The 22,398-nt window shown below is 36.7% G+C and overlaps 1 protein-coding gene across 3 annotated transcripts in view; it reads left to right on the forward strand.

Annotated features, from left to right (window-relative positions):
• SLC9A9 (solute carrier family 9 member A9) overlaps positions 1-22,398 on the forward strand; it is a 210,725-nt gene that overhangs the window by 142,945 nt on the left and 45,382 nt on the right. For 2 of the 3 annotated variants that reach the window (XM_026855025.1, XM_026855027.1), the window contains 2 exons: positions 7,710-7,758; positions 13,144-13,223. In XM_026855025.1, the coding sequence (XP_026710826.1) occupies positions 7,710-7,758; positions 13,144-13,223 (129 nt within the window). Of the gene's footprint in view, positions 1-7,709; positions 7,759-13,143; positions 13,224-17,686; positions 18,103-22,398 lie in introns of those variants that run through there. The other variant, XM_026855026.1, reaches the window with a different exon arrangement.

Below are 22,398 nucleotides of genomic sequence, written 5' to 3' on the forward strand. Positions count from 1 at the left end.
CTTTAAAACAGAAAGTTTATTGATCTAAATTTGGACTACTAAAAATACCATTTTATGAAAGGCTTTTCTTCTCCCTAAGGCAGGAGTACAAAAATAAAACATACAAGTGAATTGTTACTTGGCAAAGCAGAGCTATAAACAGCAAAATAGAAGGTGATAGCTGGATCACATACCACAGTGCAATGAAATGTACAGGAACAACATATGACTATAAGCATATATAAACAGGGAGACCAAAAATGAAGGGGTGAAAAAGTGAGGGAGTTTCACAGAAGAGACATCAGTGCAGCAAAGAAGCACGATAGTGCCGAACAGATGATGTCCTGAGTGGATGATCAAGATTGCTGCCAAGGGTCTGTGGGTTTCACTAGCTATGGACCACACATCAAAGATCTTTAATTGGGCAAATCTTGTGAAGTCCAAGAAAACAGTTCTAGACAAAGCACAGAAATCTAATTTCTCACACACTCGGTATCACAGGCAGGAACTTTGAATCCCTAAAGACTGCACACGTAGATATATACACATGAACTTAGAGAGGCCTTGAACTGTGTTTCTCAGAAACAAGCTTTAAAATGGGAATCACGTGCAGCCCACTGCCTGAATAGGGAAACAATGTGCTGCAAGTTAGATCTGCTTAGTTAGCTATACGTAGCAGGCCATAAGGGCAAAATAAGTGCACAGAGTGGATTTGGCAAAGTCCATAGCTGCTATTTTTCCAGTTTGACATGGAATTCAGTGTCATTCATGCAATTATTGTGTCCATGGACATAAACACAGCTTGCATTTCTCACCCTTCTAGATTTGCCAGTCTTTGGTGTAACAAGTCTGCATGTTGTAATGCAATGAACAATAAACACCTCTTATTCTAGACTGAAAATCTACAACGATCTTTCCCAAAATCTGAAAACAAGTCCCAGTTCTTACGCTGTTGCCTCACAGTTCACATTATTTTCATTGCTGCCAACCTTCATGCTGATTTTATTCCAGTTCTATTCACATGCACTGATACTACTATCAATGATGATATCTAAAAATTCCACAGAAGTTAAATGACGCTCATTTTAGTCAACCTTGATTCACATTTTTAAGCAAGAGGCCTGATTCCTCACTACAGGTATATTCATATAGCACAATGACATTCGTAATCTACTGCATGTGCCAGAAGCATTATAGGGATGTAAATCACTGCTACTCAGTACCATGCTGTCCTGATTGTAAGACATCTGATATTGCATTCTGCCACACAGACACACCTTGTTACTTCAAAGTGACCAAGCTATATTCTAGCCTCCTGCCGTATAAAGATAAAATAGGATTAACAGAATAAAGAATCAGATACCAGATATCTAAAGATCCGGTTCATCATTCTGGTTACTATCTGTATAAGTGCATGATATAAACGTAAATGTAAGCCAACATCTATTTTTAAATTTAAGCATTTTACTTCACACAGCTGCATAGCTGTAGGGAAGTGATTGGTAAAATTTTATGCAGTGACAGTTTGCACAATTTCACAACCTTTTTGATACTTAAGGTCACATTTAGAGACTATAACTTGGGGACCCCTTATAGACCACTACAGTTCCTTCTTCAGCCTTGTCTTCTATTTGCATTTATGTATTATCTCCACGCGTTGCAGCCCTCCTTTACTTGGAAAGCATTTATACACGTCCATAGACTCTGACTGTAGGACTAATGTTTTGCAGTAGCATTTACTAAAAAATTGTCTTACCAGTTTTATGAAATTACAAGTTCAAAATTCAAACTATGGCACACTTATCTCTTACATGATTCTATGGGTTGAAAATCATACTCTTGTCCTCTTCCAGTATGTTGTTTATATAAGATAGAAAACATTAACCACATGACAAACAGCTGTCATAACCATTTAGGAAGCATCGTTTACCTGATAATTTATTTTAATCCTTCTCAGCATGAAATTAAACTGATTTGTTCTTTCTGCTGTGAGACACAAGTGATTATTCTTGCCTTAAACTTGAACTAAAGTGTTTTCATTTATTAACAAAATCAGCTTGAGCTGAGCTTTGGAGATGTATACTCATGCCATAATTCTCCATGGGGTTTACATCAATCAAAATATTGTACTATAAGAAAGCAGATGTTTCTGACAGCATCAGTCCACAGCAGTAGCAATATGTAGTAGTAATACAGCAATCTAGAAGCAAAAGTAGATTTTAGGTGTCAGCTTGTTAGGAACACACATCACACTTACTGCCACATGGACAAGAATAACAGCCTGAACAATCATTATTTATCCTGAAGGTTATTTAATTTCAATTGTAATGATTTATTAGAGATGGTGAAACAATCTTCTTTGGATTTTGCTCATGTTTCTAGTCTTTACAGTTAATAATTCTGTACTGAACGCAATATGTTGATGATGGATAGCTACAAGCTTCAAATTTATTCATGCAAAAATATTCAAGATTCCTGTTGCAAATGCTGTTTAATGGCCATCTTCGAAAATTGGGTTATAAATCACTTACTCAAAAAACCCTTCCTCATATATGCAGTTTTTGAGATATAAGCTGAGGCTTAAAGACTGTTTTAGTTACAGTGAGACAGGCAGTGGAAGGCTGAGGCAATTGCACTGAGAAGATGAATTCTTCCACTAAAACCTCTGACAAGCAAAGAACCAAGTATCATTATTAATTATTTTACAGGAGCATTCCTAGGGCTCTAACCTGAATCATATCTCTAAACTAGATTTTGTACAAACATAATGATGTGCACTTACAAGCTAAATACACAAAACAGATAAGCAATGGGATGGAGGAAGTATTATTATCCCCATTTCATAGTATGAGGCCAGAAATGGAAAGAGGTGCCAGACTTTTCACCTCTTGAATGGTCTTTGATTCCCCATTGACCTAGAAATGTAGAGGAGACATAGCTAATTCTGATCCTCCTTATCTGACAGCTCTGTAATATCTTTTTCCATCATATAACTACATTCACCATCATACACTTAAATCAGGAAAGATTGTTACATTAGGAGGCATTTCTCTTGTAAATTTGCCCAAGCTTGATACTTTGTTCATTAAATTATACATACATCTATATAAATAACCACTCCTTGGGACTTCATTAGTACTTGAAGTTGAGAGGCGTTTGGTACAACAGGACATCAGCAGGACGGTGGATAGTGCCACCACCCATATCATTCTCAGGCCAGTATTTATGGCACTTCAGAGAGGTGTGGCATGGAATCGCATCAGTTTGAGGTGACGACTGAAACCAGTCTTTGCGGTTCTTTGCAGTGCACTCAAACTGATCAGTCATTAAATAAAAAAGGAATGGAATTAACTACATTCTCTCAGGATATGTTTTCAAATAAAAGCAGTCCTGGATGCTTCATCGAGAGCACAGCCATCTGTGTGAGTATATGGTAGGTGCAAATTAGACTAGGTGGGACTGCAAGCAAGGTTCAACTTGCAGGTTCTGTCCTGCAAATACAAAAAGCCTAACAGGACCAGAAGTAGAATTTCAGTAATTAGATTTCAGATTTCAGAGAAATGTCTCTATTTACAGATTTCTTGGCACCTAAAGTGAGGGAGGATTGAGAATCACACTTGTAAGTATAGACACTAGAAGTTCTGCTCTGTATGCCTAGATCCTCATGAAGATATAAGTCTATATATTTTTCTATGCTTCACTACAGAAAGAAGAGAATTTATCCTACAGTATTGACTTTGTGGTGATTTGAAATGAGAGAATTAAAAGTTTGCAATGCTTGAATAGTGATTTACTACTCAGTATTCCTATAGATTCATTTTGTATTTTTTACTACTGGTTCCCCTGACAATTTCAGATTTATCTTTCCATCCATTTTCATTTCAAACCACATAAGAAAAGATGTTATCGACTGCTTTGTATTCAGTGACAAATTCCTCCTCTTATTACCAAATGCATTCTGACTGTTGCTAAAAAAATGATGCACTTGATAGCACACGGGGATTTAAATACTGTCAACTGTAAAGGGTACTTCTGCAGACTAATACACAGATCCCAGCAATGCTTAGGCCTAATTGCTAGAGACTGGCTGAAGTCACAAGCTTCACTTCCAGATTTTTAATATAGCAACTGCAAACAACCTCCGAATCCATGTTTTGATCCAGCCATTATTCCGTAACACCACCACCCCCCGCAAACATCCCACCCCCCCACCAGGAAAAAAAAAAAAAGGACCCAAAGTAAAAACACAGGGGAGCAACTTCCAGGATTTTTAATTACTTCATATCTAAGGCATTTAAATTTAAGACATTACTAAAGCCTATCTAAATACATAGAGCAAACTCCACTGCAATATGGATCTGATTAGCAAGTCATTGAATTTGTTTATATGGAAGAGAAATCATCCTAAATGTTTACTGTATAAAGAGATACAAAAATAGAAATAAAGGCATACAATATTTAGAAGAGCCAAGACAACATGAACAAGGAATAGAGCTCAACCAGGAAGGTGCGATAGAGGATAGAAAAAGTAGACTGCAAGAAGTAAAACAAGATAACAGGAGAAAAGAGACAAGGTTGACAGCAAGGAGAAAAAAATACTAAGAAAATATTTTTCTGATCATCCATTAAATCTTCTCATAGAAATGGAAAACTGAGAGGGTTAAAAGGGGGAAGATGTTTATACAGATATTAATAATAGAGTGTTTCTTAGAGGGCTTCACAGTAATTTATACAAATGTTAAGTTTGCAAATTCTAGGGGTGATAGTATTAGATATAGCAGGTCTTTTGAGGAAGTGCAAGGACATAAACTTGAACTGCATATCTGTTCTTAATTTCAGTTGTCTTGACTGTCTCATGTAGTTTGTTATGCTTTGTTTTTTTTAACATTGGCAATTTATAAATAGCATTCTAGTTCATGGCAACTATATCAGAGTTAATTATAGCAGACCATGGTTTTCAATGCTAGGTGCCTGATGTTAGGCTCCCAAGCCTATGTTTGGGTGTGAAATAATTAGCCTCAATTTCAGAACTGACTGAACTGAGTCTGCTTAGTGCATATTTAATAAAATTGTTAATGTTCGAATAATTACAAAAATATATTGCTATTTTAATGCGTTAAAAATCACTCCATAGAACACAAAGAATGATCTGGTCCTTTTCCCAAGGGATTTTAAATCAATAGATCACGCTATCCATAATTTCCAGTAGCAAGACACTATTCTATGAAGAAAAAAAAAAAAAAAACAACAATGGCATCTGACCCTGGGTTTTAACTGAGAGTAGAGACCAGACCAAGAGAAAGCATTAGCTGTTGCTCTGTGACTTTCACACGGCATAGAAGCCTTTTCTTCTTCATATGCGAAAAAACTAAGTAGTGTGATTTCATTAGATATTTCTCGCTAGTTTTTTCTGACTTTAATTTAATACTCCTGGTTAAGATTTCAGTGAGTATCTTTGTATGTGCCATATTATAATAATCTATTGTCTGCAGAATAAACAAGGCAAAATGGCAAGTTTTCTCTGTAACTATACAGAATAGAAATTATACATGCAGAGAATCATAAGCATACCACAAATTCTGAGACAATGTGTAAATCCAGATTTTTCTTCCAAGCCAGTGAATTCTTGTTGTCAATGTGATCAGTTAGTGGTTGTATCACTGTTACTGAAACGATATCACAGCCATAAACTCTTGTTCCTATTGGCCCCATTGCCTACCCTTTTTCACACTTACTATTACAGTCCTTTTAGTACTGGGTGAAATGTTTTTTGTTGTCTTAGCTCATTCTATAATAAACGCAGCACAACTCCCACACACAGTCAGTCAGAACTGGCAGTTTCTCAACTCCAGTAAGTTCAGAACTGCATGAAGGCTAAATTACTTCTGTCCCAGGAGACTGATTCTTTGAGGTCAAGTCAAGCTCATTAAGGAGAAGTGTGGGGAAGTTTGTGCTGTAGCCTTGCCTTTCAGCTGCACCCATCATGCATAAATGCTTTGAGGTTTTTTTATTTCCAGAACTGTGTAGAACCTTAGCTATTGTACTCGTGATTTTTTTCCTGTGTTGGCAAAGTAGTGTTAGTGGTGAACACATTTAGCTAATAAGCATAATCTAAATAAACGGGCATATAATTGCATTCAGGTGACTGGGATTCTCTTTCTGATTCTGACCTGGTTCTAGAAGTTTGGGAACATTGCACCTGCATTTGTGCTATGGTTTCAGGCTTCCCATCCTGCTGTACTTACAGTGTAAGTACACTCTATGGTGCAGGACTGTCTCACACTGCTTATTAGTTTTACAATGTCAAGCACAGATAAGGCCCTAGAACCCACTGTTCTGTACATGACAACTACAAATCCAATGTCAGATAGATGGTTAAACCTCTGTGTAATGCTTCTTTTTCTTTTCCCATATAAATGTTTCCATTCTAATGAAATTGAAAATACCTAACTTGCTTTACTCAAAACTAAGGAATAGGTTAGTGCCATCAGAAGCTTTTTTCTAGCAATTTAAAGAACAAGAGAAAAAAAATAAAAAAGGAAAAGAAACAGCTATTCATTCTCCTTGTTGAGTCAGCACCAGGATCATTATTTTCAATAAAAAGATAGAAATATTTATGCCCAGAGGACTCAGATTTGTTGAAGCTCAAGAGCTATGATAGAAGCAATATCTTTTTTCTCTTCCGTTCAGTATTTACATATAAAAAGCATCTACTTTCATAGAGAACCTGTCTCTGAATAAGAGTGTATGCACAATATTTACAGGAAATAATGCTAAAGTATGTAATTGTTAATATTAAATAGTATTTTAAAATCTATTTTGATATGTCATTACCAAAACCATACTCAAGAAGGAAGACTGTCAAAAAAAAAAAAAAAGTGGCCTTAAATGAACATATAGTGAAAGAGGACATTTTCTTTGCATCAGTAAAGTCTGTATTATCTCAGTGGACCTAATACTATGTGAGAGCTTGTGAGGCATTAAGGGGCTGTTGATCCCCCTAGCCATGGGCTTCAGATTCCAGTGATAAGAAGATTCATTATTCATCATGCCTCACTGCTCTCCTTCCTTTCTTGGTGTGAACATCAGCACAAGCCTCTGTCATTCAACTCACAACATTTCTCAGTTGCATTTCTCCTCAGATCTTTATATCAGCCATATTCAAAATATGTCAGTTCTTAGACCACATCACTTCTACCAGCCAATTGAATTTTTTTCCTGTCCATATTAGTAAAATACCACCCAGGTTTTCATCATCTTGCACATCACCCACTGCAGTCTCCTCTCCCCCTGCAGTTTGCTTCCCCATACCTTGTGCACCATGTAAAGCCCCTTCCAAATGCCACAAGCTATCCATAATGCAGCACAGTCAAGAAACACTAGAGTCCTGCAGTCCTATCCTTCACATACCTAATTCCAGTTCCTCAACACCTGTCTTCTGCCAATAATAAAGGATTTCATACCACAGGTTAATAACTTATCTCCCCAGATATGGATCAGAGTCAGGGTAAAGCACTTATCAGGTATTATAAGCAGCAGTTAAAAAGAATCTCAAGTTTACCTAAAAACTTATGAAACTCCTCAATTAAAAAAAGTGATCTTAATGTTTCACCATCTCTTCTCCACACTTCTCACTTAGAGTGGCACAAGAGAAACATTTCTACCTTCAAAGCTTTCTAATATACATCAGATCATTACTATATGTCTTTGGTTTTGGGTTTTTTTAACAGAGTTGGCGTAGATCCAGATGAAGATCTGAAAGCAGAAGTTGCAAGCCAGGTATGTCAAGATTTAAGACATAAATGTTGAATTAAAAAACTGTTCAATTGTTGGCAGATCACATTTGTCAAAAATAGTGTTAAAGCTGAAAACGCTTAAAACAGGCAGTTTGAAAATAAAAAGAAGGTGCAAAGTATCTTTATTGTACAAGTAGAAAGAAAGAAGATATGCACTCATGAAAATTTTGTAACTAAAAATGTTATAGAGTTTGAAGGAAAATGTAAAGAAATGCAGAGATATCCTGAGAGGTATAATAAACAAAATAATGGAAGTGTTTCTTTGGTAAATCCAAATATTTATCACCTTCCAAGTGCTGTATTTATGGAAATGAGACATCTCAGAACAATGTTAAATCCCTTGAAAAAAAGGAGAATGAGTAATATTCAATTCTAGTAGGTCAGGTTTCTGAAAATATTTTTCAGTTACTTTTCATATGGAAACCTAAGTAACATTGTGAAGTTGAAAACTTTAAACTAAAGAAGGCTATTTAACAAGTTCCAGCTGTTCCTCTGTCACCTTCACTTTTTTGTCATACGTGTATGGCATGGTTTCAAATGCAGCACTGCCTGTAACAACAATAGAAACCTATGAAGTCAATACACAGAGCCATAACATGTGCTTCAGCATGGTAAATGGAACAGCAGTACAACTAGGGAGAAGCAACACAAGTTGCCAAAGCAAAAAAGTGCCTAATAATGTGTTCCTGTTTCTAAGTAACACCATCCCATGCACTCTTTCAGACTGCACAACTGGACCTGCAATCAAAATCACCCAACAGTGATATAAATGTAGAAAATAAGTTAGGGCAAGACATGAATACATTAAAGATCTCATTAGGCAGAATTTTAATTTATCTTACATACTGAGTATTCTTAACTTCTACACATTTGCACATATCTGAAGGCATTTAGGGTATCAGCTTTCACTGAAACTGAATGCAGCTCAGGTGCCTAACTGTCCTAATGTTTCTTTGAAAAAAAAAAAAAGGCAAAATAATAGCATTCATATCTGACCATATCCTTAGTTTTACAACCCAGTCACTATTAAAAGCACTAGCATAACACTCCATTGCACCATATCAAGATACTAATTTATTCTGAGTCTGAGGGGACTAATCACTAATACCACTTTCCTAAGCATCTTGGTAGGAATTCCTGCAATGTCTCTACCCAAATTCTGCCCAGCCTTAATCTATTCTTGATTGGATTTTAAAGTTATATCATTTCAGAATGTTTCTACTTTGTAGCACTCGTGAATTAGCAAAGATGTGAGAATGCTGAATGCAGTATAAAATTGACTGAATGCATGTTTTGTGAAAATCTTATTTCTTCAGAAGTCAATAGGCATCTAATTTTCTCCTCCTTTTATTAAAAACTAAAATAATCACATTTATGAATAACAATAAGACATCCACTGTCCCAGCTGTGACCTGTGAATTAACACCTATCTCTGTTGACAAAACTCAGCAATACAACACAAAAGGTGTAAATAAACATAACACCTTTCATGCCCTATCAGGTCCAAGTCAGCATTCCTTACAGTAGTAAATTTTACCTTGGAAGATAGCTTTGCTGCTCTGATTATTCTTCTTCCCCCTGGGGTATTCTATTTTCATTTGTCTGACTTTTTTCTATTTGATCTCAATCTTTTACTAATTCAGACCCTTGCTGCATTCCCTGTAGCCCTCTTTGCTTTAACTCAGTACCTATCATAGTTACCCAATTTGTCATGTTTTTTCTTTGAATTTTCTCTCATCTCTCTCTCTCCTTCTTCCCCTTTGTGTTTTTTCTTTCCCTTTCTTTCTAATATGGTGATTTTATTTGGTTTACCTATTTTTAATTTTCCTCCTATGCTAGTTGTCCTCACAGTGAAAGCAGTTGTTTTTCTTGCATATAGCCCTGGACAAATAACATATCAAGTACCAGTATCTCCCACCACCAGTTAAAGCTGTCACCCAGACAAACTTTAAATCATGTAGCAACTCTCAATGCTGTTTAGTGGAGCTTCAGGAGGACTCTAACAGAAATAAGAATGGCATATCTTCCTAATAATAAACCAGGAAAGTCAGTGAAAAATAAGCATTTACACTCCTCTCTTCTCAGCCAGAGTACTCAGCCAGAATGGGGAAGCCACAAGGTCTGCTGAAGAAATTTGAATCTGTCTCCCCTGTGACCACTCTACCTACCAGGACACAGGGTGTCTTGCTGTGGGAACCTCTCAATCCATATCTGTAACCAGACCTGAATTTTTCAGGGGCAGAAAAAAGCCTTAAACACCGTCCACCTCACGAGTACTATGTTAGAGGCAATAGCAACTGCATACGCATGTATGGCTGCATAACCATTTTCTTTCCTATCTCTGATCTGCCTTCTTCCCTTCCCAAATTAAATTTTCTCTTCTCTGAAGGAATTCGACTTATTTAGACATGACTTCCATATACATGGTTGTTTCTGGACTTCTGATTGTTCATTATTCTGGACTGGCTCAATCAGTAATTTTGGCAGCCAGATAGCAAAAAATTCCAGTTAAAGACCTGGAACCTGGGGCTCCTTCCATAGCAAAGGTGTAGAGCCTTTTAATGTATAATTACATACTGCGACCTCATCCATCAGCAGTATGTCTCAGCTTGTGTCAGTTCTGCCTTACTTTCCCTTAAATGTGTTTATCATTAAATCATTACCACAAGCATAAAGAGAAGAAAGAATAGCTTCATATTCATAACCATTTATTTATTGATGGTCTGTCATAACTCAGTTCTGAAAGAACTGATTTACATAATACATACTACAGATCATATATATTATTGTATGAAAAATTATATATTAAAATAAACAAAAACCATTTGCTGCATATCACATATTCAGAGTATAAACACCAAAAGCTAACTCTGATAAGCAGAATGCAGGATACATGAACACTAAGCAGTTACAAAGTTGATCTATTAAAAAAAGGCAAAAGTTTTTACAGCAGTGGTCTTTTTAACTAACTTTCCATAAACAATCAATAACATATTTTATTCAGATGGGTTATGTATCTCAAATTCTACGTTAATCTCTATTGAGATAGCATAAGAATATTTTTCGACAAGCATTTTGGAAAAATGTTGTAGATGTAGTATTGATCTCAGGAGAAAACTAAATAGCCTGCAAAACAACAATCATTATAATCTCTGTCAAACTAATGTTCATAGTTCATATAACCATCCCTGTATCTTTATTAGTATAGTAAGGAAATCATTTATATGTTCCACTGTCAGTTTCATCTGCCAGCTGTCTGGTGAATTTATTGCAAGTGACTAATGAGACTAATCTCCATATGGGTAATTCCCAAAGTAAGAGATGAGAAACATTAGCATTCTCACTTCCCAGAGAGAAAAATACTGTCTGGAAGAGGTAGTAGACTGTCTCCACCCTACTTCTACCTCACCAAATTGTAGGGAAAATGAAAAGTTACTTTTTAAGATCATAGGATCCAAGGATCTGCAATAGGCCAAAAGCATTCACACCAATATCTGCCACCCCTTGACTGCACTGTTTATGCAGGAGCTGCGCTACAGATAACTAGCCAGATTCCCATTAACACAAAGGCTGGTAACACAACAGAGACTTCATATACAAAAGAAAAAGGTGCAACACATGTCAGACTCAGAGCTCAGACAAGCCAGAGGTTACAGACCACCAGAGTGGGTGTGGAACAATGCAGCAGTAAACGTTATTGTAAAAAATAAGAGCAGTCCTAGGTCAAGATCAGTAAATTCTTGGAGAATTATACTCTGGTGTAGACTTTTTTGTCCACTGCTGTCATTCAGGAACAGTTCCTGTTCCTGGATGAGGAATCCTGTTCCCACAAGAGTAAGATAGCTAAACAATGAGTTTGGAAAGAGGAATTAACCAACACCACTATGGCTTCTGGAAATATTAGCAGTCAAAACAAGAACACTCAGGACATTTACAGAGCTCTGTGCTTTTAACTGGCCTTCCTCTGTGTTGCACTCATTGGCTGCTTGCTCCAGCCCACTCCATGATGTATCTAGTTCCATGCCTGTCCTTGTCTCTCTCCCCTCCATCCCTGTCCACCCTAGACCTTCACTCTCTGTGTTGTTGTTCTGAACTAATGTAGACATTACCTGCCATCACACTTCCTGCTTAAATGTTTCAACCCTTTTCCCAATCTATACCCCTCTTGTCAAAATGCACTATTAGGTATTAAGGGGCTTAAAAGAGTGTTCTGCTGCTTTGTTAGAGATTAGTACCTTCTTTCCCCCTAGTGCTAGGGGGATTTACCAAAAATACCCAATTTGGTAATAAGGAAATAAATCTCAAGAATATTTGGCCTGTTTGGTGCATTTTTAACTTCACTGTGACCACCTTTGACATTAGCAAAATCATAACAGCAACAATATATTTTCTGTTTCCATATAACCTTACTAAAAACTCAGTTAAATCAAAAGTTCCCATGTACAAGTTGGCTTAGAACTAAACCTTACGGTTTCGAGCATCAGACCATTGACATTATCATCAGCCAATTTACATGTCTGATAATGTATAACAGGAAATTAAAACATACAAACTAGATAAATTGGTTTAAAATTGCATAAAGAAAAACATTCCCATTTAAAAAAAAAAATCTAATTTACAGCAAAACACAAACAAGACAATAATGAAGTTTCCTTAGAGAATTTACAATCCCATTCCTGATTCCATCCTGCCACTATTTATTCTGCTAGTACTGATATAATGCCCAGAGTACAACCAAACCAGCTCTCTTTGTACAGATGACTCTTTCTAATGAATTATTCCAAATTACAACCCTGAGTAAAAGGACAGTCTATCTATCTACTTGTGCAGTATGTCCTAGATTTAGCTTGCAAAATGGAAAGCAGCATTTTGAGTCTTGTTGACTCAATCCATGTTCCTCTCCCCTTGGAAATAAGCACAGAAAGGAAAGTAGTGTCATAATTATTAGAATATCATGATCCCTTTGGGAATGACATTTTGTTAGACAAACGCAAATAGCATCTGATCTTGTAGGAGTAAACTGAAGTAATCCCACAATGGCAATTAAATCGAAATATCATTTTATTGATCTCAATATAGTACTTCTCAGCTGCTTAATAAAATTGGAATCATTAATAAAAGTAAATGCTGCACTCTTCCAATGAGTATATAGGAATGAAAAATGTGCTATATGAGCCAATTTGCTCCTGAACTGATTCACAGAGATGGCATTTGTGCACCAAAGCAGTATTTTATATTAAAAAAAAAAAAAAAAAAAAAAGTATAGTTAATTGTAATTTCGTTTGACGTGTATTTTTAATATTGGAACTCAATGTTTTATTTGTATTATAAAAATGCTTTTCACTTTATTCATTTGTTTATTTTGCAGAGTGCATCTAACATGGATAAAAATACAACCAAAGCTGAAAGTGCATGGCTGTTCAGAATGTGGTATGGCTTTGACCACAAGTATCCTTTTCTGTTATAAGCCGTAGATGATAGTTGCATTACAACTAGCACCTTCAAAACACTTGAAAAATTATTATAATTTTAAAAACAAAAGTGTAATTTATGTTAATGTGTTTAGTAAGATTAAAATGTTTTGAAGTTTCAAAGAAGATCTAGAGAGGTTGGGCAGTACATTGGTAATACATTCCTGATTGAGGCTATGGGGAGTGACAACAAGCAAAGCAGCTCTGCCCTACAATAGTATAAGATAAGTTTAACTAAATTAGTTGTACAATGGAATTTTAAAAAGTTAATCAAATTATTAATCAGATAGGGTGCAAATTCTGCTTTTGGGAAACTAAGAGGTTGTGAACTGAAGCAGGCCAATGGTTGCTGCCTGCCCACATATTCAGATAGTAGCAGCTACCCAAATGAAAGTAAAATAAGACAACACTGGTTTAACCCACACCTCTTACAAACTGAGAAAGATGCACCGATTGTTAAGATTTAGGTCTCAGGACTTCCATGGAACTCATACTTCCTATTCCCTGGATTCCTGAGCCTTTGTGCTTCTATTCACATTCCTACTGAGGTGTGTATGGTAGAGACCTTCAATACGTGCATCTGATGGTTTATGCTAGAAAGTCTGGTTGCCATATCTTTTGCATTTCAAGAAAACATTTTAAGTGATTTTTTTTTTTTTAAATGTTCTTATAAAGAACATCCTCCTAAAGCCAAGGGAGAACATACATGCTTTGACACCCATGCTGTCACTAATGCCTATGCAAAGATGGTAAAAGCTACCACTGTAATTTATTGTCATTTTAAATTGACTCTGCAAAGGGTTTGCATAGCTGTCAGTGAGATCCCACAATAACAATCATGCCTTAAGCCTTTAACAGAGGTACACGATGAATATAAGAGAAGCCCATCTGCTAATTTCCATGCACGCTAGCTCAGGAGCTGAACAGCAAAGCTCTACCAGTAGTCTCCATTATTCAACAGCACATCTATTGGTCCATTACCCTGCACTACTGAGTAGAGATTAACGTTCAGGCTACATGTATGTTTTTCTGATACCAGCTGCAACAAACTAGGATGAAATATTTCAGCTGATAAAATATAACTTTGGGGGAATACAGCTTCCTTAGAGAGTTCAAGTAAAGTTATCCTTCAAAGAGACTTTTGATGGAAAGAACATATTTTTGGTAAAAAAATGATTGGCCCAATTCATCTACCAGAACAGCTTTAAGGGCCAAAAAGCACTTAGCAGTAAAATGTTCCCTAGGATAATTCTTCAAGAATATTTAAAAATATGTGAATCTTGTATAAAGGGGGAAAATATGTTTAAATGTTAATGCTGAGTACCAGCAAAACTGGCTTTAAGTACCACCCAGTTCCACTTCTTTTTCAGAAGGAAAAGCCTGTGCTCTATCTTAGAAGCTATAAGTCAGAACAAACCAGTGAAGGGGGGGGGAGGGATTGCTCTGAAGAAAAGAAGAAGACAGCAAAAAAATGTCGAAGGCAAGGACAGGAGAGAGCCATGAGTTAAAGACATGGAAAAGACAATAAAGGTAGAGTTAGAAAACAAGGGACAGAAACAGAAAGGAAAGAAAAAATCAATATGAAAGAGTCAGACAACAGTACTGGAAGCACCACTTCTCAGATATTATCTGTGTGGTAGAGATCTTGAATATAGGTGTCTGATTCTTTATTCTAGAAAGTCTAGTTTCCATGTCTTTTGCATTTCAAGAAAATATTTTAAGTGATTTTAAAAAAAATATTCATAAAAGGAACAAATTTATTCATATGTCAAATCTCTTGTCCAGTCAAGTCATAATCTTTCTTTAGAATTCAGATTTTCAGGGATTATAGCCCTGCCATTATGCTAAAATATATTTTTACATTTTACTAATCTTGAAAATGTATGTCCATATACCTGCACAGAATAACGGTTCAACCCACTAATACTCTGACTCAGAGCTCTGATCGTTTCTTTGGTATGACTATTTCTGAAAGACATTCTTTTCAGGGAGAAAGAAATTATCCACCCAAACTTTCCTCTGCCTTTCCCTGCCTAATGTTACAAAGCTGTGCTGCTAAATTTAGAATAAATTATCATGTAGAACAGTATTTGTGCCCAACACAAGATTGCATAGAGGATTCTGATAAAGTTTTCTAAGAAAAAATACAGCAAAATAATAATCTGGTTATATACTTCGAAAGCATACAAGACCAACATTTCTATAGTTTGACATTTGCTCTTAGGCATTAACACAAATATAACCATTCTTCTGGGAATCACATCTCATATGTCTATTTATTTCACAAGGGAAATGCAAGAGGAATGAAATCAAAAACTTGTGCTGTTCCTTATGAATGATTTGCACTTAGTCCAGTGGTCTTAGGCAATGGCAACATGCCACACTAGAATAGAACTGTACAAAAAAAACCCTGACGTTCTGTTTGGGAACCAAATTTAGGTTTTATTCTGAAAGAAACAGTAGGAGCTTGATCCAGAGACATATGGATTCAGTGTTGTTTTCTTTAAGCAAGTAGCTTTGAATCAGGTATTGACACCTAAGAAACACATACCATTCTCTAAAATCTAGGCTAAGGAATGTTAATATTGGAATAATAAAAATGAAGAGCAGATTATTTAAGTATTTAGAGGTATCTGCTTGGATTTTCATCATTATAATTTAAACAAGGAAAATGCAAAATAAACTACTTGGTATCTGACAGTGGGTAAACTCCAGTTAATTTATTTCAACTTCTTTGTTTTAACAGTTTACAACACATTACCATTTGAAGCTGTAATATCCTACTTAAGGCTAGTGGAAAAGTGAGGGAATAAACAAAGATGTTTCAAGAATTTACAGAGAAAAAAACAAAAACAAAAACCAAACAACACAAGATATATAATCCAGCACTGTAGACATGGCTTTATATTGTTGCGTTTTTTCAAGACAAATGTAGCCAAGTTTAGCTAGCAAATAAAAGTAGGTGGAAATTTCATGCTGCAAGGACAAGGACCTGTGTATTTAAGTGCAGAGCTCAAACAAACAGTGAGCAAAGTTGTCCTATTCCAGAGCATCCCACAACAAAATTACAACTTTCCTCCCAGCTAGTACCAATTTGCTTTTAACTCAGTCCCAAACCTCTTTACTTGCTTACCCCAACAAGTATCACTAGGTTTTGCCTGCCTAGTCCCAAGACACTGTGTACCTGACTAAAGTTAGAATTCCTCCTCTACGTAGGCCTGTGTTCTTAGTTACAATCTACCACTAAAAGTGAAGGTTAAATTCATAATAAAGGCATCTTGCAAACAATCTTCACCTGTTTTTCCAGCTATTTTAGACCAAACCACTGCAATCAATTCTGGTTTAACATGATCTATACAAGGCTTTTTGCCCACTTCTGTGTCTGTATTTAAATAATTCTCCACTCATGGAGAGGCATTTTTGCTCTTGCTGGCTGTTCTGTAGCATCAGTCAGGAAGATGACTACACTGTTCTCCCAGCTTCTCATGCTGTCTACTGAGACAAGAAGGAAAGATTTGAGATTGCTGCACTAAAACACAAAAGTGCAAAAATAACTGAAACTGAAGGTGAAAAAAAGGGTATAATGTATGTGCTAAGATGTTTCCATCCATAAATGCTCACCATCTTCATAAGAAGCAGCTACATTATGTTACAGGATATCTATTTTAATAGCACACACTGAAACTTGCATTGAGAAAAAGACAGATGCTGCATGACAAGAAAACTTATGCAAGATTACAATAGAAGAAAGCAAGAACGGAAGGAAGGACAAAGACTTCAAATGCACAGTAAGTTTCTTTGAATATTTAAGAAGTGTTAATTTGCAAGACACAGGCCTTGGGCCCACCTGCAGCCAAGTCTAATCATGTTTTTTTTCTGGTAAGGGGGTGAAGACGAGATTGCATGTGATGTGGTCCTTCAAGACTAAAAACATGAGCAGAGCACTAATGCTGCCTATCTCTGGCACATGTCAGGGCTGAGTGGGAGCAAGAGAGATACAATGATTGTTGTTAGCTGGCTAGTATGGGTGTTACAAGTATTGCAATGACAGGCCTACTGCATCATTCATACCATTCCAAGCTACCAAATAGTAATGTAGCTCACTTTCAGAGCTTTGCTTTTTGAGTGGCTCACATGCACACTGCCACCAATAGAGTAGTAGGAGGAGAGATTTATCCTTCACAGATTCCTTTTCAATCTGAAGAACTAACATTCAGTTGTACTGAATAGAAGCAGGAGTCTGGGACAGAGAGACAATTCTCCGTAAAGCAACTTCCAAAAGTGTTTCTACTTGAACTGCAGTTATCCATCATTCAGATGCATTCCTTACAGTTTAAAAAAAAAATAAATAAAAATGTTTGTGTCCTTTGCACTTACCTGAAATCAATCAGCCAAATGGAATTTGTAGACTTCAAAAGTTTATTCTCCTTAATTTATCAGGGCACCTATCATTTTATGTCTACTGCGCTTTGTACGTGGATGAAACAGACATAATGGCTGCCTATGAAGTAAGATAAGTACTGTTCTGTGCCTGTGAGAAAATGGAAAAGCTACTAAAAGTGAAAGTGCATTCCAGGGTGAACTGACAATCAAAGAAAAATTCAGCATTTTGTGGTCTTCAGCTGAATTTTTCTTCTGGGATGACTCCCACTCTATCACAGACAGACATCTTTGGAAGGAAAAGACAATAGGCTGTAAACATGCACATGTATATAATTTTCTTTTACCTGCTGGAGAATTAAAAGGTTCTTGATTGCTAATATTCTGATTTGGTATTCTTTATCACTTTAGTGACAACAGCAAAATAGCACACATTGTCCTAGTTTTAGAACAGAACCTCATTTTGCTAGACAGTTTTCAAACAGATGAAATGTAAGCAAATTCAGGTACATACACAGAGTAATGTAGAATTGGCTAGCAGAAAAGGTAGACATCATAGAATAGATATACCAGTAGAGCACAAGAATCAGTTTTGCAGGTGTTACAAACAGGTTATAATAAAAGCTGAGAGGAAAGCACAAACCTTCGAATTATAGCAGATACCATTAACATGAACATAACACAAGAGCAGCTGACTACATCGTAAGGCTTTTTTGAACACTGCAAAACCGAGCAGGGTCCCCAGAAGGTAGTTTATCATTAGCAACAATTGCCTGAACTTGATTCAAAACTCATTCCAACACATTTCTAAGCACATGATCTAGAAAAACCTCATTGTTCTTTTTACAGCACAGATAATCAGTATATCTGAGTTGGTGTGATTTCCTGACCCTTTCCAAGGACACAAGACTGTTGAAACTCTGCAAATTAACCTACAAATAAACATGACTAATGATTAACCAGAATAATAAGTTACCTCAGTTTGTCCTCTATTCACAGAAAGAAACCTGGATAAATAATTCTTAAATAATTCCACACTGAATATGCAAGTAAAATCATTCTTATTTTTAAAGTTTCTCTCAAGTCAATTCTTTGAAAATCTTATTCATGTCCAAGTATTTTTAGAAGAAAAAAATTACTAAACATCTGTTAAATAACAAGTACAAATGCAAAATTAAATACAAAGTGTTAAATGAAAAGTCTCTGGTTCTTTTACAATATCTGACATACAATCCTTTTCACCCTTCAGTTGTGTATGAAGGAAGGGAGAAAGAGGAATCTTTGTTGCACAAAATATAATCAAAATGAGATAAAATATTAATTTTTTACTATTTAGATTTTTCATCCTGACACTAAGATTCAGTACATCCCAGAAAAGTCTATTTACATGTTTTGGAAAAAAAAAAAAAAAAAAAAAAAAGAGAGAACAAGGAGAAAAGGAACTGACGGGGAAGACAGTAGAAAGATCAGATGGGTTTTCAAGTCTAATTTTATCTCTAACAGTTTATATAAAATAATGCAAAAACTAAGTCATTCTGGAAGAGGATTTTTTTTTTTTGCCAAAGGTATTACTTTGCTGGCAGCAAAGCCATTATATCAAATTTCTTGATTTCTTTAAAGCCTTCATAGTAGTATGCAGTGCTTTTGACTTCAAAGGAAGTAATCGAGACACATATGGGGGAAATTTTATGGGATCTTAAAAATAATAATGCTTAAAATAGTGGTTAAACAGTGCAGGCGTGAGACAAGAGAATGAGAGCATGTCATTATTGTTGCAATCTGAGAAAAGGGGAAGTGCTTTAATGTGAAAAGAGATTCACAGCAAAGTCAAAAAACCCAAACAAAACATTTTCTAAGCTATTTTTGAAACCTTGTTGTTATCCATCAGAGACATGCTGAACCAGGTTCTATTTTCTGTTCTTTGCATCGAATGGTCGTTGATTTTTGTAAGAGTTTTACATGGCATCTAAGGCAGAAACTGGCCTACAGGCTATTTTAGATAACTTAGAGGAGAATCACCAGGTTTCCTGCTTAATCTAGCTCATTTGACATAGCATATCTATTGTTTGTGCTGTTCAAGGCGTTCTCTCAATTTCTGATAACAAGGACCACGACTGAATATAAAGACTATTTCACAGACATTAGCAGCCCCAATATAAATACATAGGTCTTTATGCAACTATGTCACTTTCTTCCATGTAAAAATATATTAAAATGCATTAAAATCTGACATAGCTTGACACTACAATCCTAATACCACAAAGAGTTCTAAAATTTTAAAATTGTTCACAGAAAAAAATATATAACAACATTTTAACCTTTCCAGTACAAACCAAATCCAAAGCTTATTTTAAAACTCACATAATCATAGAATAGTTTAAGTTGGAAGGAACCTTAAAGATCATCTAGTTCCAACCCCCTGCCATGGGCAGGGACACCTTCCACTAGACCAGGTTGCTCACACCCCCGTCCAACCTGGCCTTGAGCACTGCCAGGTTGTGGCTGCCTCCTCCCTTTCTGGGCAACCTGTGCCAGTGTCTCACCACCCTCACAGTAAAGAATTTCTTCCTTATACCTAATCTAAATCTACCCTGTTTCAGTTTAAAACTCTTATCCCTCATCCTACCCATACATTCCCTAATCAAGAATCCCTCCCCACCTTTCCTGCAGCCCCCTTTAAGTACTGGGAGGCCACTATAAGGTCTCCCCAGAACCTTCTCCAGGCTGAACACCAACTCTCTCAGCCTGTCCTCATAAGGGAAGTGCTCCAGCCCCCTGCCTCATCATCTTCATGGCCTCCTCTGGACCCGCTCGAGCAGGTCCGTGTCCTTCTGATGCTGTTGCCCCAGAGCTGGACACAGCATTGCAGGTGAAGTCTCACAAGGGTGGAGTAGAGGGGGAGGATCCCTTCCCTCAACCTGCTGGCCACAGCTGCTCTTGATGCAGCCCAGGACACAGCTGCTTTCTGGGTCCCAATCCCTGCCTCTGCTGTGGGCCATACTGGAACTGATCACCTGAAGTGTTTCTGAGGCTCATCAACTCTATAGGTGTCTGGCAGCCCACCAAGTAGGTCAGAAAGTGGGTAAAAAGGTAGAGAAGTGGAACTGAAACTTCCAGACCCCTAAGAAATCTGGCTTTTGCAGGGCTCTCAGCAAAGGCTGTTAAACATGCCTTCCACATGGTTTACCCAAGCCAGGGGAGTAAAAGGGAAGAGGGCAGGCAAAGCTTCTGTCTATAACACTGCTGAAAGTGACTTTTTTTTTTTTCAGCAAACCCACACTTTAGACACAGAGAGAACACATCTGAAAAGTTTTGACTGGCTATGGCTAATTCCCTTCAGTGTGTTTTAGAAGCTAGCATTAAAGCAGCCCTTCCGTCTGCAAAGCACCGCTACATACTTCATCCCTGCGGGCGAGTTGTCAGTCCCCCTGATATGAGGAACTTTTGCACTACACCCAAGAGCTGAAATACCCAAGCCATTCCTCCCAGATTTTCCAAGGGCCATTTCTGGAGCTGTTCAGCAGACCAATGGATGCCTAACAAGCCCCACCAAGAACATGAGGCCTTGGTTGTATCAAGTGCTACAATCAGGCAATCCAGTTTACAGAACCATTTTTATTTTTACTCTTATTTTCAGCTGTACAAAGCCAACATATACATCTCTTACACATTAAAACTAGACAGTGTCAAGATTTACACTTTAGCATAAGAGAAATTCAGCACATACACTAAGACAACTCAGTACAGAGGATTCCTCTTATATTTTATACAGAGGTGCTATATTAATAGCTATTGACCAAGAACCAAATGTTCTGGCATGGACAAGAACACAACTAGAAAAATTGCTGCATTAAACACCTTTCAGTTCTGCAGCTTATTTCTACCAGCAGAGCAGTCTGTTACAGTATGTGGCAAATTATAATACAGAACTTGAAAGAGCTGATCTAAAGCCTAGTGAAGTAAATGGACTCAGTTTATTGACCTCAACAAATTATAGCTCAAGCCATTTTAGCACCTGATTTTACTGATAAGTACTAATTATTACTCCATGCGACAATCTTTTATTTTGCTTTTTCCTCCCCATCTCACTTTATTACAGCATACTGTAGTCTGAACATACAAAGAAACAGAAGCCTAGGCTTGTATTAGTCCACTCAAGCATGAAATTATAGTTTGTTGGCTGACAATACTTAACAGCACCCAAGAGACTTAAGTATGATAAGAGTACTGGAAACTTATAACACTGATTTAATCAAGCATAACTTAAAACCTTCTTTTAAGTCTCTCATTTCATTTACAGCCCTGTATGTGCAAAAAGTTATTTTGCATTACATCTAAAGTGTTTTTTCATGTTCTTCTGCATGTATATCTTTCACTGTTGCCTTTCCAGTCACTTAGCAAATATCAGAATGCTTGGACATGCATGCAGCACAAGCTGCATATGTAATACCAGCTATAAATGGCACTTTTTTCAGCAGCAATTGTCACAGCAAGATATCGCTAATTATAACATCACCTAAGAAAAAAAATTGTAATACTTCCTAGTAAGGGTATGTTATTAATGTTAAATTACAGCGATATTCCTGTAAAAGCTGTGAGACTAAAGGAATTCAGTATAGTTGAGGTTATTACCAGGAATGCTAAAGGGCACATCAATGATTTTCCATTAGAAAGTATTCTTGAACTCTTTTACAGCAAGCTGATGTCTGGATGCAAAACTCTTAAAGTCACTGACATGTTTGAGTGCCTTCAGTGGGCATGGATGAGGCCCT

Source organism: Athene cunicularia (genome assembly GCF_003259725.1).
Source record: "Athene cunicularia isolate RWA chromosome 9 unlocalized genomic scaffold, athCun1 chr9_part1, whole genome shotgun sequence".
Lineage (NCBI taxonomy): Eukaryota > Metazoa > Chordata > Aves > Strigiformes > Strigidae > Athene > Athene cunicularia.